The 17737-nt window shown below is 58.5% G+C and overlaps 1 protein-coding gene across 3 annotated transcripts in view; it reads left to right on the top strand.

The window, feature by feature from the left end:
- The window catches only part of NTRK3 (neurotrophic receptor tyrosine kinase 3), a 213996-nt gene that overhangs the window by 23997 nt on the left and 172262 nt on the right, over positions 1–17737 (top strand). For all 3 annotated transcript variants that reach the window (XM_036355835.1, XM_036355837.1, XM_036355836.1), the window contains exons 2-3: positions 10391–10465; positions 11058–11129. In XM_036355835.1, coding sequence (XP_036211728.1) covers positions 10391–10465; positions 11058–11129 — 147 coding nt within the window. The remainder of the gene's footprint in view (positions 1–10390; positions 10466–11057; positions 11130–17737) is intronic.

Raw genomic sequence — 17737 nt, 5'->3', positions numbered from 1 at the left:
TGTTACTTACAACTGGGGAAAGAGTCACTGAAATTAATCAGCATTAAGTCCATCAGCAACAGTTGCCTCATTTGTAAAATGAAAAGGTTGGACGCGATCCCCGGCCCTGGCTGTGCCCCAGGAGCGCCTGTGAGAAGCGCCCGTCCTGCGAGTGTGACCCTGGGGTCTGGGTCGGGCCCAGGAACCAGGTTCCTGCAGGTCCCCCAGGAGCTCCCACTGTGCCTCCAGGGTTCCCATCCCCGACAGGTGGGCCTCTGGGGTCCTCTGCATGGTCATTTCCTACGCATGCGTCGTCTCGGACTGTCGGGTGGGAGCAGGGAGTCCAGGGCCCGACTCCCTCTGGCTCGTTCCTGCTCCAGCTGGGAGGGCGTCGGCAGCTGCATGTGTGGCCGCGAGTAGGAATGGGTGGTCCAGGGAACGGGTGGTCCAAAGGATGGGTGGGCTCCGGGCCTGCCTGGAGAGGGCCGCCCTGCAGCCAGCATTTCCCAATCGCCCTGCGGGGTTGGGCCACTTCCCATCTCTGATCACATCTCATCCTCAGTGACACACGGGGCCGCTCTCCCCGCTTCTCAGATCTGAGGCACAGAAAAGCGAGGTGCCTGCCCAGCGTCACGTAGCTACGAAGCCGCAGGGCCTGGACTTGAACTGCCACCTGTGCTGCTCATCGCTGGCAGTTTTTTTAAAGACATATTTTTATTGATTCAGAGAGGAAGGGAGAGACAGAAACATCAATGATGAGAGGGAGTCATTGATCGGCTGCCTCCTGCACGCCCCACACTGGGGGTCAAGCCTGCAACCCTGGGCATCGACCGGTAATCGAACTGTGACCTCCTGGTTCATAGGTTGACATTCAACCATTGAGCCACACTGGCTGGGCCGGGTGGCATTTTTTTTTTCCAGCAGGTGCCACTGAGGGCTGGCCCACGGGTCTCTGAGGTCCCAGGTGTCCCTCTTGGTGGGACAAGCTGGGCTTTTATTTGTGGCTTTCCTGTGGCCTCTGCAATCCTGGCTTCTCCTCTCGGCCCGCCTCCTGTGTCAGGGAGCAGGTAGCACAACTGTATCCCAGCAGCCGCACAGCTGGCTGGAGGGGACTGAGCTGCGTTTGCTGCCGGTTAAACCGATTTCCAGGCCCCTGTCCCTTTCCCGTTGGTTACTTTGCTTGGATGTTGAGAAGTTGGACTTGGCTAATGGGTGTCGGTCTGTGCCCAGGCACATGGTGTCCGGCCCCCGTGGGCACTGCTGGCTCTCCTCCACCCCTCCTCAGCACATGGTTGATGTTGTTGACGTATTTCCACCTGGCTTGTGTCTAAGAGGTCGTCTCCTGTCATTGTTGCTAGGGCCGTTGCTAGGGCCTGCCCTCCAGGCTGTGTTGTGAGAGACCATGTGCGGGTCTCACGCCCCCTTCGGTCCTCCTCGTCCTTGCCGCTGGGACAGAGAAAGGCCTGGATGGGCACCGCTGGGCTTACATGCAGGAGGGTTTAGGTGAGAATGAGGAGGCCCCGGGCACCCGAGCGCCCCTCAGCCCACAGGGTCGATGTGAAATCGAGTCCCCTGTGCCGGGAGCAGACACAGGGCCGATGCTGGCGGGAAGCCATTGAGGCCTGGTGCAGGTGCAGGGCACACAGGCGCAGTCACACATGGCCTGGGGGCACCTCCCAGGGACCCAGGTCCCGCGGCTCTGAGCCTGCGAGGAGGCACGTGGGGCTTGGCTGACAGCTCAGTGGTGGATCTCAGACTCCTCCTTGCGTGGCCACTACTGACTGCCGCTACACGTCAGCTGCTTAGCAAGACCCGCGCTGATCCTCGGAGCAGGGCTGTCAGCAGGCATGTGGCCGGTCCCGCAGCGGGCATCAGGCTCAGCAGCACCCGGCAAGGCACGCCGGTCCCCAGGTGGGAAGAGGCCGAGCCAGGGTTCAAGGCCGGTCTGTCTCCAGCAGCACCCGTGCAGCGAAGGTCCGTTTACTTCCCCTCGGGCCGTGTTCTGTGGATGCCTCACCCAGGGCATCCCCTCCCCCGAGGCAACCAACCGACAGCAGGTTCCGGCAGCCTACCCCCGCGTGCATTGGGCCTCAGCGCCTCAGTGTCCTGGCCTCTCTCTGGAATTCCCCAGGCCTCTCCTTCCCCACCTTCCATCCCGGCCTCAGCCTGTCTCTGCTGAGAGCTGCCTTTGACCCTCTGGAGTTCTCACCCAGCGGCTCCCTCCCGGCCTCAGAATGGTGGGAGGCAGCATTTACCACTGAGTGTGTGTGTGTGTGTGTGTGTGTGTGTGGTGGGGGCTGAGTAAATGACGTGCACACAGAGTGAGGAACTGAATGAGGGAGACGGGGCGGCCAGGGCAGCGAGCAGCCAGGCTGGTCCCAGTAGTAACGTTGTTGGGTGGGAGGCTGCGCCGACACAGAGGCCGCTGTCAGCCCGCAGCTGTACACGCTTCCCCCCCAATGCCTTGTGTAAGCTGAAGGCTCTCCCGTCACCAGCAGCGTAAAGTATGGCGTCACCCGCCTGCGGGAGGGAAACCAGAGACGGAGGGAGCGAGCTGTTGGAGTGTCGGGGCCACGCCGTCCGTTCCTCCTTCGGGCTCCTGCACGTTTGTGTCATGCACTCAGTCGAGCATCGAGAAGCCGTGTGCGGGGGCCGTATATCGTTAGCTTTATCTTACACAGTTGGCGTGGCTGAATTACAGTAAATGGGTCACGATCCATGTTACATAGCTGATTAGAAAGACTAACACAACGCCACTCATTTGGAGAACGTTGCGGTCTCTTGCAGAAACAGAATGTTTTCCACGGCGCGACGTGCACTCTTATACCAGGATCCGTGTTACGGATGCCTTTCTGGATTTAATCTTTATCTCCACAAACGACATCATCTGTTTCCCTTTTCACCTCAGCTGCCAGGACACCCACGGCTCAGTTCAGAGCCTGATGTGGGGATTAGTTCCTCTAGGATTCCTGGGAACAGATGCTCCTTTGCTCCATTTTAAGAAGAGCCTGCTTATTTACATACTTACATGTATGTTCTCCCAAATCCTTTAAACATGGGTGGAAGTCTGGGGTAGAGACCCCTCAAATTGAAAATAGGTATTCAAACAGTGAGTGTTCATAGCAGCGCCGTTTAAAATAGCCAGTGGTGGAAGCCACCCAGATGTTCAGCAGCTGTCGGATGGTTAAACAGCATGCGGTATATCTACAGTGGGATAGTACTCAGCCACACGAAGAACGACTTTCTGACACATGCTACAACATGGGTGACCCTCAAGCACATTATGCCGGGTGAAGTAAGGCAGACACAGCACATGCGTGTGACTCTGTTTACATGAAATGTCCAGATTGGGTAAATCCACAGGGAAAGAAAGATCGGCTGAGGGGGTGACTGCTTGGTGGTTCTTTTTGGGGCGAGGAGAATGTTTTGGAGGTAGATAGAAGCCGTGCTAAATGCCACTAAATGGTACACTTTCAAGGTTAATTTGAAAGCGATGTGGATTTTATCTCAATAAGAGAAAACACTGCATTGAAATAACAAAAGTGAGTGGGATGTACAGACGCACTGGAATAAAAATGAGGTGTCGGGGTCTGCGAAAGCTCTGGCTGCCCCGGCCTCGGGAGGGCGTCTCCCTCCTCGCCCACTGCTCCCTGCGCCTCTCGCAAAGCTGCCATTCATTGGAGATGGCGCCTGGCCCAGGTGCCCACTCTTCGGTCAAAGGCAAGTCATCGGCCACAGTCTCAGGATGAACTTCACGCTCCATTTGTAAACAAATAACGATACTGGCTGCTGTGAGGGCCGGCCCGCGCTGTCTCATGGACTTGATTGCAATGAACTTAGAGGGATTTCTGGGTCTGGGTCTGATCCTGGGTGTTGGCAAGTCCTCACAGTGACGGCTGTCTGTCCGCGCAGCTCCCGCTCCCGCTGGGCAGTGCCCGCTGCCAGCTCCCTCCGCCACCGGCTGTGACCCTGAGCTTCAGGCCTCCACCACCTCCGCCTTCCATCCCTCTGGCCCCTGGCTTCCTGCTGTTGCTAATCTCTGGGTTGCAGTGTGGTTCCGCTTGGTTTTTCAGCAATTCCAACAGAGCTCTGGTTTGCCCAGCAGTTTCCTCGGTCACGTATAGTGTGTGGGCTCCATTTTCCTGATTGGATGCTGGTACCTCGTCCTGACTGCTCCCGGGGGGCCTTCTGAAGGGCACCCCCCAGTGACAGATAACATGCATTCAGAGTGGCCTGTTCTCTGCGCACACACCTTTCTCATGTCCGCAGCAGGCAGCCGACCCGCCATTCAGGAGCCCAGGCCCTGGCCCCGCACATCCCCCTGTGACCAGTCACAGGACAGAGTAGGGGTCCCGTAGCGCCAGCCCCGGAAGGCCCGCAGGGTCTCACCCAGCCCCTGCCTGAGCGCTTTCCCGCTCGCCACCTGCATGCTGCTTCCGGCGGGACCAGGAGGGCTAGCCTCTGTCTTTACGTCTTGGCTTTGGGCCTTGGAGGTTCCGTCTCTCACCTTCGTGCTGAGACCAGGCCCGTGGGACAGGAGGGACGGGCGGTTGGTAGCCACACTGCCACAGGGACGCTCACTGGGCGGGACCCTCCGCTCAGGAGGAGCGTGTGCACAGCGCATGCTGAGGAGGGGGCCACACCAGGGGCAGAGGTGGCCCTGGAGGACTTCTAGGGACAGGTTGGGGCCCGGCTGGCCACACCTTGACAGTGACCATGAATGAGTCGCTTGGCATAAAAGGGCACCTTTAGCCTTAACTCCCCCAAACAGCGTGCAGAGGCCGCCGCGAGCGCCGATGGCTGTCGGAAGCACTGACTCGCTCTGGGTCTCTGAGGTTCTGCTGTAGAGAATGAGCCCCCCTTAATGCCTCCGTGAGCCCAGCGCTGACGTCTCTGAGGGACCCCGCCTTGCTCCCTGCAGCCTCCCAGCCCTGCCCGCCCGCCTTCCTCTTCTGTCCTGGGGCCTGGCTCTTCTCCGTGGCTTCGTCATGTCCCGCTCGCTGTGCAGGGAGCACCAGGCGCCACCGATGCGATCTTGTCTCTCTGACAGTCACCTTGACGAATCGCTCTGACACCCTCAGGTTCCAAGGATAATTAGTCCTGCAAAGTCAAGGGCTGCCCCCCCCCCCCACCCCCCGTGACCTGGAATGACCCTCCGACAGTGACAGTGGCCTTGGAGCGACTTTCCCGCATTAACTAGAGGCAGAGTCGCAGTGAGGAAACCTGCCCATTTAAGAGGGGAAAATATTGCCTCTGTAAGGCTTTACGCAACGCACTTGAGCTTAATGCTCACTTACCAGCTCGCCCCTGGAACTTCCATGTTGAGTGAATTACGTGCTCCAGGCGGGTAGTGATTAAAGAAGTGATAAGTGCTTTATAATTCAGTAAAGGGTGGCCTGGCCATTTCATATTTTCCTCAGGAAATGGGCCACCGAAGGCCAGCACTCTGGGGCCCCAGGGCCAGCTGAGCTTAGGCACGGAGCTTGCAGTGTCGGCTCCCTTTCAGGCCAGCTGCTCGGCCTGGACCAGACTCCTCGTGCCCGGACGGTCTCCTCCGAGGCCGCTGGGGAGAACGGGTCTCGCCTGCCTCAGGCTGCTTCTGCTCCTCATCAAAGCTCTCTCTCTCCTGCTTCAAAGGCTGCGACACCTAGTAGGGCTGGAGGCTTTACGATCCACGTGGTTCGGGCCTCATCACTTCAACCACACAAGCGTGGCCCTTTTTTAAAGTTGCATGTCAGAGAGAGGAAGGGAGGGAGAGAGAGAGAGAGAAACATCAGTGATGACAGAGAATCATTGATCGGCTGCCTCCTGCCCACCCTCCACTGGGGATGGAGTTCATAACCCGGGCATGGGCCCTGACTGGGAATCGAACCCTGACCTCCTGGTTCATGGGTTGATGCTCAGCCACCTCCCTACTCCTGACACTGGAGCTCTGGCCCATGGGCCTTGCAAGGCTTCTGGGGTCCTCCCCCCCTCCCCCCCCGTTGCTGGGCTCTGCAGTGACTCCCTGATTGGATGTTGAATGGTGTGCCCAGGGCCACATCCCTTCTCTGATACCAAGTTCAAGGTGTCATTGGGGCCTGGCCAGGGCTCTGGGCAGCTCAGGTGGACCGGGGGAAGACCATGCAGGGCTAGAGCGTGGCGTGTACTTAACCCAGGGCAGCTGCTCGTATCAGAGATGAGTGAGAGGTGGACAAGACAGATACGGCCCCGGTCGCCATGCATCATCGTTCCAGTGCAGACACTGACGACAAACACGGAATCGAATAATCCAATCAGGCAATTACAGATGGTTAGTCAGGGCTGTGAAGGACAGAAACAGGGGCTTGTGCCAGAGCGCAGCTGGAGGGGGGGCTCCCATGGGGTCGTGCAGGCTTCTCTGAGAAGGTGACCTTTGAGTGAGATGGGAGGGATGACAAGAGCTGGGAAGGTGTTTCGTGGACATTCAGGTTGGGAGCAAGTACATATACATCTTTGTTAATCCTCCCCTGAGGGTATTTTTCCATAGATTTTTAGAGAGAGTGGAAGGGAGGAGGAGAGACAGAGAGACATAGATGTGAGAGAGACACATCGATTGGTTGCCTCCTGCACATGCCCTGACCAGGGCCGGGATCAAGCTTACAACTGAGGTACGTGCCCTTGACCAGAATCGAACCCGGACCCTTCAGTCTGCAGGCCATTGCTCTAACCACTGAACAACTGGCCAGGGCAAGCCTGGTCTGTTTCAAGGGTAGAACACAGGCCGGTGTGGCCGGGCCCAGAAACCAGGGGAAGGTGCTGGCAGAAGGGCCGAGCCGGACAGCCTGACTCCCCAGTGCGCTGGCCAATCCCAGATGAATTGCCGCCCTGGAAGTTAGGCCTTCTGTCTGGGGGGGATCTGAGGGCTGTGCCCTGACCTGGTCCCTGTGGGGAGACCGGGCCTCAGCTGCACAGCGCACAGGGCTTGCACACACCTCCCCTGCTCCTGGCACGTGCGCTGGACTTGATCAGGACGCCGCGCAGATGCTGCCGGCTCCCATCTCTCCGCTGCACGACCTGATGTTCCTTTCTGCGGCCCCGAGGGTCCCGGATGCGGACGGGCTCGCGTGGTCCTGGCGTGCAGGTGCTGGTGGAGCTGTGGCTCACGCGTGGGCATGCTGGGGCTGTCCACCCAGGGAGGCTCCGGGCATCTCAGCGAGGGAGCGCGGGAGCGCGGGTGACTGGGCTGGTGCGGTCCGACGTGGCGTCCCCGGCTGCCTTGGTGCCCGCGCTCCGCGGGGCTGTTGCTTGGGACGGTTTGTTTACAACTAAACATATCAGATAATTGAAAGCTAATGCTGCTGTCTGGATCACTAGACATAATATGCCTGGATAACAGATCAATGTCCTCATCGCCCACAAGGCTTCCAAGTCAGATGCACGGCATGTTCTGCGTGCGTGCGTGCGCTCTCCGTGGGTGACTGGGCATTTGGGAAGTGGAATTCCAGGCTGCTTTCCCCAGGCACCCACTCTGTCCTTCTGTCCGGGTCTCCATCCCAGAGCAGGATTCAGGGGCGGAGGGGCTGGGCACCTCAGCTCTGATGGGAACAAACAGCCTGGAAAGAAGGGACATCTGTCTGCGGCCTTGTTCCCCGAAGCTCAGCGCTGTGTGTTGGGCGGGCAGAAGCTCATGTACAAAGCCATGTGCGGAGCGCCAGTTCCCACTGCCTCCTGCCAGGGCGCAGCTCCAAGGCCGGCCCGGGGGCAGCGTGTTAGCGGTGCCACCAGGGAGTGGGGGTGAGGACGCTCCCTCCCAGAAGACATCACTTCTCTGGCACCTCAATCAGAAAGGGGGTGCGAAGTGAGGGCAGACCTACCTACCTGTGTGTGTGTGGGGGGAGGGGGGTGTGTGCGTTTGTGAGAATCTCCTCATTATCCCCTTACACCCCTGTTCAGCTCCTCCTCATTCTCACGGAACACAGAATTCCAGCCACAGTAACGGAACCAGCTGTTCACTGCGCGGGTGCTGTGCACCGACCCTGGAGGGAGGGCGCGGGCACCGCCTCCACCAGTCCTCACAGCGTCTGGGTTTCCCAGGAGGACACAGAGGACAGGAGGGGCTGGAGCCGCTGGCCCAGCGGCTTCTCAGTTCAGAGCTGGGGTCTTGTCCAGGTCAGCCCGCCCTCAGGGTGCCCACTCCTCACCTCTGTGCTCCCAGGGGCTGCAGAGAAGACTGGTTGAGGCACCTTGCAAGGGGGAGGGGCCCTCCAGCAGGCGTTCAAGGGGGTGATGGCCCACAACCTGATGGCAGAGAGAGAGCCAGAACTCCACTGAGCACAGGTGCAGGGAGCATTCGCTTCAGGAATCAGCTCAGGGTGGGGCCGTCTTGGGTGGGGCACACATTCGGGGGACACTGTGTCACAGTTCAGCAAACTAGTTAGGTTGGTTATGGTCACCCAGGATCAACATGAAAATGACGCCCAACCAGCATGGCTGAGTGTCGACCTATGAACCTGGAGGTCACAGTTCGATTCCTGGTCAGGGCACATGCCCGGCTTGCGGGCTCGATCCCCAGGAGGGGGCGTGCAGGAGGCAGCCGATCAATGATTCTCTCTCTCCCTCTCCCTTCCTCTCTGAAATCAATAAAAATATATATAAATAAAGAAAATGTACATATGCTACCTTCTGCCCGCCCCGCTTAAGAAGTCAAGGAGGGCCGAAACCGGTTTGGCTCGGTGGATAGAGCGTCGGCCTGCGGACTGAACGGTCCCAGGTTCGATTCCGGTCAAGGGCATGTACCTGGGTTGCGGGCACATCCCCAGTAGGAGATGTGCAGGAGGCAGCTGATCGATGTTTCTCTCTCATCGATGTTTCTAACTCTCTATCTCTCTCCCTTCCTCTCTGTAAAAAAGCAATAAAATATATTAAAAAAAAAAAGAAGTCAAGGAGGTGTATAATGCACTTTAGGGCCGAGAAAGAAACACCAGCAGGAGGCTGAGCACACACAGGCTTTGCACTGAAGGTTAGTTGTCTGGAAAGCCTGGTTACGAGGCAGCTCATGCACAGCAGTGAGACGCGATGGAGGTCGCCGCGACTGGACGGGGGAGGAGGGGCTGAGGTGGAGGGGAGGGACGCTGGGCCTGCCGCCGCGGAGGAAGGGCTTTTCCGTCCCTCCCGAGTCCCCAGGTGACCGGGGACATTCTGTGAGGTGAGGGTGCTGGGCCCTTCCCTGGGCCTTCCCAGCAGCCTCAGGCCCCTGGTGTTTCTACGCGTAGGACTCAGCCCTGGGCGTTGTGAACAACTGAAACATATCCACATGACATGTTTTTAATTAAAATATGGGTCACACAGTCTGCGCCATCTAATTTTTCTGTGCGTGGAGGTTGCCAATTCATTTCCATGTTGGCTCGGGACAAACCGGAGGTAGGAAACTTTGGCACGGAGGCACGGTGCAGTTTATTCTCGCACGAGGGGACGTTGTATTTTCTGTGGACGTGGCCATTAGTACCTCCCTGTGCCCTAGCCCATCCCCCAGGGCTGTGAAGGGTCCCGTGTGGTGTGGGCGTATCTGCCCCAGACCTGGGTGCTGTTCGTGCGACACCAGGGGAGTGGCCTCCTTTTGGACAGTTTTCCTCTTCCTTCTGGAGGGACGGTGCACACGAGTGGTCCCCTGGCCCCTCGTCCGAAGCTGGGCCCCGTGAACGGATGGATGGATGGATGGATGGATGCGCAGCCGCGGGAACGCTGCGATCCGCTTGTGGTTTACATGAGCCGATGGCCCGGCGGATACGGGGACGGGGCTGGCACAGGTCCTCCTCCTCCGGGCCTTCCTTTTCATCAGACATGGAGCTGGGTCCCCACCCTGCTGGCACCAGGTCAAGTCAGCGGCCGGTGGCTGCAAGCTTCCAAGAGAAGCCTTTGGCCTTGGACTTGAACACCGAGCTGGCCACCTGGTCCACGGCCCCAGCAGATGCCCGTGTGTCTGGCTGCTCAGCAGGGGCCCCGAGAGAATGTGCTACACGGCGGCTCCCGCATACCGTGTCACCGCGGCCCCGAAACGCTTCCCGCGGCCCCGGCCGCTGCCCGCAGCCTTCCTGGCTCTGGCTGCACGTGGCGGCAGATGGCAGGGCCACGGGTGGTGGGCAGCGAGGCGACGTCTGGGGAAGGTGGCTGCCACTTCTCGGGCCTGGGTGTCCTGCGGGGAGCTGTCACCTCCCTGCACTTCGGGGCCACTGATGGGAACGTCGCATCCAAGGAGGGTGTGTGGGCATTGACTCTGCCTGGACTCCTGGGGCATCTGAGATCGTCAATATCCAAACTCCTGAAAACTGTCTGGCAGGGGCGGCCCCGCCCGTGAGGGACCCACTTGGGATTTGCACCCAGGTCTCTCTGGCTTCGAGCCAGTGCCTGCCCGTGGCCCCTCAGCTGACCTGACCCCACTTTTCCTCCCCAGACACATAGAGAACTGGCGCGGCCTGCACACGCTCAACGCCGTGGACATGGAGCTCTACACGGGCCTGCAGAAGCTGTGAGTGTGCGCCAGGCCCTGGGATGTGGGGGGACGGGGGGGAGGGGGGCTGCCCGTCTGCCTCCTGGGCCGGGTGAGGGCACCGCCCACTCAGAGAACTCGGGCTTGAAAGGCCGGCCCCTCACGCTCCCACATTGCACTGGGCCTGCAGGACATCTCACCTGTGGCTCAGGTGTCAAGGCAGGACCCTCTGCGGGACTAACGGGCCCCCTGGAGCATGAAGTTCCCTGACCTCCTTCTCGGGACTTCAGTGCTGGCGGCTGGGGGGACTCGGGGTGGGGAGGAGGCCCCAAGGGGGAGCCCCGTTCTCAGGCACCTGCTGTCGGTGTAGGACAGCTGCCAGCACTGCCCACCCACATCCCAAGCCATCCCCCAGGTCCCGTGGGGTGTGAGACCAGATATTCCTCACTTGACACCCCCTATTGGGTATCATCGGTGCCCCGTGGAGCCCAGTGGTTCTGATGATGAAGAAGAGAGTTCACTTCAGCGGGGCGGCTGCAGGTGCAGGCCTGGCCTGGCCTCCTGTCGCCCTCAGCCCGCAGCGGGTGTCCCTCTGTCCCCTGAGCTCTGCTGACCCTCTCTCCCCCTCCAGGACCATCAAGAACTCAGGACTCCGGAGCATCCAGCCCAGAGCCTTTGCCAAGAACCCCCACCTGCGCTACATGTGAGTAGAGCGGGGTCCTGGCCCCTCAAGCCCCTGCGGTGGGATGCGCCTGAGGTGCATGCTTTGCAGCTGGAGGCGTGGCCATGGGCAGAGGGGGCCTGGGGCCAGATGTTCCAGGTGTTTATTTTATAGGGGATCTGAGTTCCATGCAGAACATGCCAGGGGACGCGCTTCTGACCTCTGACAAGTCTCCCTTTTCATACTGAGCCACACAAAGGCCACAGAGCTGGTGCCTGCAGCGTGCCCGGTGGGGACAGAGCCTGCAGCGTGCCCGGTGGGGACAGTGCAGGTGCAGGTGGGCACCACGTGTCCCTTCTAAGGGAGCCACAAAGCTCCCAGCTGATGGCTGTGCCTGGAGGCGGGACTTCCTGCTGGGTGTGGAGGCGGGGCTTCTTGCTGACAGATGTGCTGATTTTTATTTTATTTTCCCAAGAAGAGCTGGAGGTCTAGTAAAACCTCTGTTTAAACTCTGGCAACTAAAAGTAAAATCACTTCACCCCATGGGCCACCCAAGTCTGTGGTGGGCAGATGCCATGTGGGTGCCAGGGTCACCGCAAGAGAGGGCGGGAGGGGGAGCTCTGTCCCCGATGGGGCAGTGGCTGGCTGCTCATGCCCTCAGGCCTTCTAACAGTGTGTCACCTGCGCTCTCAGGGGAGTCGGGAGGGCTTTGGGGCCTGCCACGTTCCCAGGGGCCACAGAAGAGGGAGCCGGGCTGCATCCGGGTAACAGGTGCTTCTGAAGTCGGTTGTACCGGACGCCTTTGACTTACCCTGAGGTCCCAGACAGTGACCCACCATTTCTTTAGGGATGATCTGCCCTCTGCTGGGTGGCGAGTGACAGGCTGGTGGGCTTTGCGAGGTCACCCGACCTCCAGTCTGGGTTTGCCTGAAGTAATGTCGACGAACTGCACTCAAATGAGGGTATTTCCTTTCACCTGTAGAGCATGTCATGGTTCCCACTGTGCTTTCTCCTACATGATCTCATTTAATGCCGGTAGGATCCTGAGTGGAGGAGTGTGGTGCAGCCTCATTTACAGCCCTGGAACCCTGACTTGTAAGGAGCAGAAGTAGGTTGCCACCATGTCCTCTGATTGCCTTCCCAGAGGTCTTTCTGCTCTTCCTCCTGGGCCAGAAGGGGAAGCATTTTTCCAAAAAGTGACTAAGACATTTAGAAAATTGTGTTAAAAAAGGCTGGCATCAGAAGACAGGAGGGGAAGGCTCACATTGGGTAGGACTTCACTGGGTGCCAGGACTGTGCTGGTGCTTTTGCAAAGTCAGCCTCACTCCTCGCGGGAACTGAGGGTCGGGTTCTGCTATGCCCATTTCAGAGATGAGAACGTCGGGGCTTGGAAGTCATCACTGGCTTCCCTCAAGGTTGCATAGCTGTTAGTGGAACAGCCAGGACTTGGCCTCTAGGCATGTTTTGTCTCTCTCTCTAGTTTTCACAGTAAGAAGTCTTCTTGTGAGGAGAGAGAGAGCGAGAGAGAGAGAGAGAGTGAGAGAGAGAGAGAGAGAGAAAGAGAGAGAGAGATTTCCCAGGGGATTTGGCGCCAGCCGTCCTCAGACAGCTCTGTTGAGACAGCGGGTTTCCTTTCTTTCCTATTCAGGTCAAACGCTGTAGCCACAGTCGCATTGCAGCCCGAATATCTCTATTATAGGAGGTTTCTGAGCATTAGCCTCTGGCCCACTTACTTCCAAGAATATGTAACGTAAGAGTCCAGCAGCCAGAATAATTCTCGCATCCCTCGGCGTTGTGGTGCCAAATCTCCCTCGTGTTCAGGTTCTTGTTTCCCCTGAAGAAGCTGTGGGTGCCTTGTTAGCCGTTTCTCTCTGTCCTGGGCAGGCGTGACCTTGATCTTCAGCTGTGGGCGTGTGACGGGTGAGGAGGGGAGGGTGTCCTGATTTTGGCACCATTAAGTCAGCGACACTGGGCGGAGGGAGGGAAGGGGCTGGAGTGCCAGCCTTTTCGGGACATGAAGGCCACAGTTTCCCCTCAGGTTCCCGGGATGGAGACACAGCGAGACTGATTGATTCCGTGTTGTAAATCACTCAACTCTTTTCTCCTTGAAATACCCCCAGCCTGGGCCCCAGGACAGTGTACGTGGCTATGTCAGTAGGCGTTTGCGTCCTCTGCCCCTTGCCTCTGAGAGGGATTGTCCCCCGGCGCACTGGTCGCCTCACGGCTTCCCCTCGCACCCTTGTCTGCTCCCCGTGGAGGACACAGCCATCGAACTCTGTGCAGCTCCCAGGCAGGAGCGTGGGCTCTGAGCTGGAAAGGCCCGGGTTCAAATCCTGCATCTTCCACGCCCTGCTGCGCGACCCTGGGAAGCTGCTGAAGGTCATGAGTCTGAGGGGATTGTTCTACCCTCAACCAGGACGGCCATTAGGAAGCGCTGACGACAGTGATGACCTCGTGGCCGCTCATTGGCCTCTGATTTCATAGATGAAGCTGGAAGGGGCTCAGAGCCAGCCCCCCAAGTGCATATCGCGTCCCTGCCCCCACCCCGCCCTTTAGACTCCTAGTAAACTTCCCTCCTGACAGCGAAAATGTCAGGCTCAACGTGGCCCAAACAAGCCTCCATTCAAGTCCTCACTCCAGCCTGTGTTCCCTCAGGGTTTCTTGTTAACCCTTTACCTGCCCCCTCCCCCACACTGTGTAATTCATCCCGTCCCTGAGAGATGCTGCGCCCATCTCTCCCCTTGCCCGCCATGCTGCCGTCTTGGTTTGCGTCAGCGTCCTCTCTGCTGGCCCCATGGTGACGGCCCCCCGGGGGCTTTCTTCCCTCCACTTTTGTCCCTTCCATTCATCCTGGCACAGTTGCCAGAGCGATATTTAAATACATAAGTCCAGTCGTGCCACTCTGCCGCGTACAGCCCTCTAACTGTGTCCTGCTTTCCTTACGATGGAAGCCACGCCCTCCGCATGGCCACAGGAGGCAGCTGATGTGCCTGGTTCCCCTCCTGCCTCCACCCCTGGCTCCCAGCTGGGCCGGGGCCCTTTCTCAGCCCCTCAGCCCCTTGCAGGTGGTTGGCGCTTTCTCATCCTTCACTCTGATGCCACCTTCTGAGCGAGACCCTCTGCCCACCCAGTCCTCGTGGTGCTTCTCCTTCCGCTCCTGTTGCTCTCCATCACCTCGTGTGGCTTCATCGCTCCCCCAGGCCTTATTCCTGTGGACTGGCTGCCAGCATCTCGCAGTCACTTAATTGTTCACACTCTGTCCCCCCGGGAGGAGGTAACTCCCATAGAGCAGACCCATGTGATGGCCACCGCGCTAGCTCCGGCGCCCAGAAAGACACCCGGCTCAGGGCGCGCAGTCCAGAGCGATTGGCTGAGTGTACGGGGACTCTCGTCTAAGGTGGCCATTCTGTGGGCGGCAGGATGGATGTCTGGGGTGGAGAGCTATTCTGACCAAGATCTCACGGGTAAGAGCGGGGCCGGGTCTCAAACTCAGGTCTCAGCACTGTTTTTTTTAATTCCTCATTTAAGGATATGTTTTCATTGATTGTTTATAGAGAGAAAAAGGGAGAGAAAGAGAGAGAGAAACATGGATGTAAAAAAGAGAAATGGATCAGTTGCCTGCTGTATACACACACCCTGACCGGGACTTGAACCCGTTACCTTTGATGTGCGCGATGCTCCAGCCAACGGAGCCGCCCAGCCAGGGCGGTGCTGTCTGTTGGACATTCCTTCCGTGTCACCCCTTTTCTTGGGCCCTGTCTAGCCAAGCTCCTCAGACTTCCAGGGAGGGCAGGAAGGCGCAGTCCGGTTTGAATGAAAGGATGTATTGGCAAGTATCCTATGCCCAGCATTGACATACAGCGCTGATGCGATACCAGGGCAAATGGGACGGTCATGTGGTAGCATCACTCTGCTGAAATGTCACATGAGAATGTGCAGCGGAGGCACCTGGTCTCCCGGAGCCTTCTGCTCACATCACTCCACCTGCTTGTCAGACCCGGTTGGTGCCCGCGCTGCGGCCTCTGACGACGTCCATCAGCCACTGTGCTGGCGGGGCTGGGTCGTTAAGAGCCTGTGCCCTGGAACACGCTGCCCGAGTTTAAATTCTGGCTCTACCACCTCCCTGTGCATCCTGGGCGACTTACTTGACGTGTCTGCATATCTGAGCCTTGATGTTCTCCTTTGGAAAGTGGGATAATCTGGTCGTCAGCTGGGTTAAGTAGCTGATGCTGTGAGGCGTTGAGAAGAATGCCTGGCCCACAAGAGCCCGATGTGTGTTAGTTGTTGTTGCTGTGTTTTTTTTTTTATACTTTTTATTGATGTCAGAGAGGAAGGGAGAGGGAGAGAGAGACAGAAACATCCATGATGAGGGAGAATCATGGATCGGCTGCCGCCTGCACACCCCCTACTAGGGATGGAGCCTGCAATCCGGGCATGTGCCCTGACCGGGAATGGAACCCTGACCTCCGGGTTCATGGGTCGACGCTCACCTAGCGAGCCACACTGGCCAGGCATGGCCTGAACGTTACAGTTTGGTAATGCTCTTGTCAGCCTTGCCTTCCAGAAACTCTTTCTAATGCCAAGTAAGCAGCGAGGCCCCGGCTGCGTCTCCTGGCCGTGGAGGTGGAGGTAGACACGTGCCCGTATTCTCCAGCTTCGTTTATGCTCAGTCGGTTTTCTGTTTCCCCCCCTGCCCTGAGGCTTCATCTCTTCCCATTTGTCCACACCCTCTTCTCATTGTTCTTGTTAGGGACAGTCTAGAAAGCCAGATCAGTCCGCGGCTATTTTGGATCATCATTAACGTCCGTCCCTCTCCGTTCCTTAGCAGGCTGGCAGCCTCCGTCTCCCCCTTGTTCCTTCCTGATGGATTATGTCTCTCTCATTCCCCACTTAACCCCTGTGCCTCTTGGGGCTGCTGGCCTTGGTCCTGAGGGACCACCCCGTCACCATGTTCTGGGTTGGAGGACAGAGGTGATTACAGTGTGACGGGTACCATGAGAGGACACCTGGTCCTCTTGTCCTTTCCCACAGCTGGTGCACCCAGCTGTGCCCCAGGGGGCAGGCGGCTCACCTCCACCCCCAGGCGGCCGTGGGGCTACCGCTCTGAGTGACAGCTGTCCGTCTTCAATCAGCAGCCGATGCCCAGGCCCTCATGGGCAGTGCTCGCACAGAAAAGAAAACAAATTAAGGCCTTGTAATTATGCGGTCGGGCTTGTTCTTAAATACAGCTTAAGCGGCCGGGCTCCGTTTAGAATATTAATAATCGCATTCCCAGCCCGGATCCCCAGCAGTGCTCTGTCTTCCCTCTCTTCCCCTCCCTCTCTCCGCTCTTCCTCCTGGTCCCCTGCCCCTCTCCTGGTGTAGTCTCTGCTCAGACCTCAGGTGAACGCTTGCTGTGACCGGACTTACTTTTCAGAGATCGTCAGTGGCGTTGTCACGTGGTTTCATCCCCTGGGGCTGTGCTAGGGTGTTCTTGCCCTGCCCGCTCCCCTGACTTGGTTGAGCACTGAGAGAGAGGCACAGTGTTGAACTCGAGGTCACAAATACTGGAGTCAGGCAGGCGGGCCCTTTCCCAGCAGGATGGCTGGCAACTGTGAGACCTGGGTCACGGCGTCCCACCTCTGAGCTGGGTCTCTCCTGTGGCGAGAACACCACCTCCCTCTGAGGCCTGTTTGGGTCTTGGCTGAGATATAACATGTGAAGGCCTGGCACACAGCGGGTTCTTTACGCAGATGTGGTCTGGTCCCTTCTGTAGTGCGGGGCCACATCAGAATTTTAGGGAGTTTCTTTTTTTAAAAAAATACATTTTTATTGAGGAAGGAGAGAGAGAGATAGAAACATAAATGATGAGAGAGAATCATGCATCAGCTGCCTCCTGCACGCCCCCTACTGGGGATGGAGCCTGCAACCCAGGGCTCTGCCCTGACGGGGAATCAGACCGTGACTTCCTGGTTCATAGGTCAACCCTCAGGTACTTGCCACGCCTGCCAGGTGAGGGAGTTCCTTATTCTTGTGGTCCTGACGTCCTCTTTCACTGATGTGCCCAGGACATGCCGGGCACCTGTTAGGCCCCCTGAGCACCTCTGAGATGAGTGCATGTGTCTCTTTGGACATAGGATGGCGTGGTCTCTGTGAGGTGTGCAGCTGTGGGAGTCCACTGACCTTTCCCTCTTATGAGTAAGGACCAGCGCCCTGGGGATTCAGCACCATGGCCAGAGCTCAGGGAGCGCCCTGGGCAGGTGGGCTGTGAACAGCTCCCTGGAGAGAGGTGCCCACGCTCTGGCCTCCCCTTACCTTCTCTCCAGCATCACTGGCACTGCCTGCGGCTGCCCTTTGTCCTTCAGTGCAGGGGGCATGCTAGACGAGCTGAGGACAGGTGGCGGACAGGGGCCTGCTTTCTGCCTGCCCGCCCCGTGGGAGCCAGGTACAGCAGGGAGAGGATGTGAGAAAGGCCTGCTCCTCCGGCCCTGTCCTCCCAGGCCCGGTGCACAGGGAGTGAGGGCTGTGGTTTATGACCTCGGTCGCCCTGGATGGGGACTGTGTGGGCCACGGGGCTGGGAAGGGACCTGCTGGAGCGATGTTCTTTCTTCCAGGCAGAGCTCTCAGGGTCTGCCGTCCAGGGCTCGCTCTGCCCATCGCTCTACCCGTTC

The sequence above is a fragment of the Myotis myotis genome, unplaced genomic scaffold (assembly GCF_014108235.1).
Source record: "Myotis myotis isolate mMyoMyo1 unplaced genomic scaffold, mMyoMyo1.p scaffold_m19_p_23, whole genome shotgun sequence".
NCBI lineage: Eukaryota > Metazoa > Chordata > Mammalia > Chiroptera > Vespertilionidae > Myotis > Myotis myotis.
This window is presented reverse-complemented; position numbering and strand designations above follow the sequence as displayed.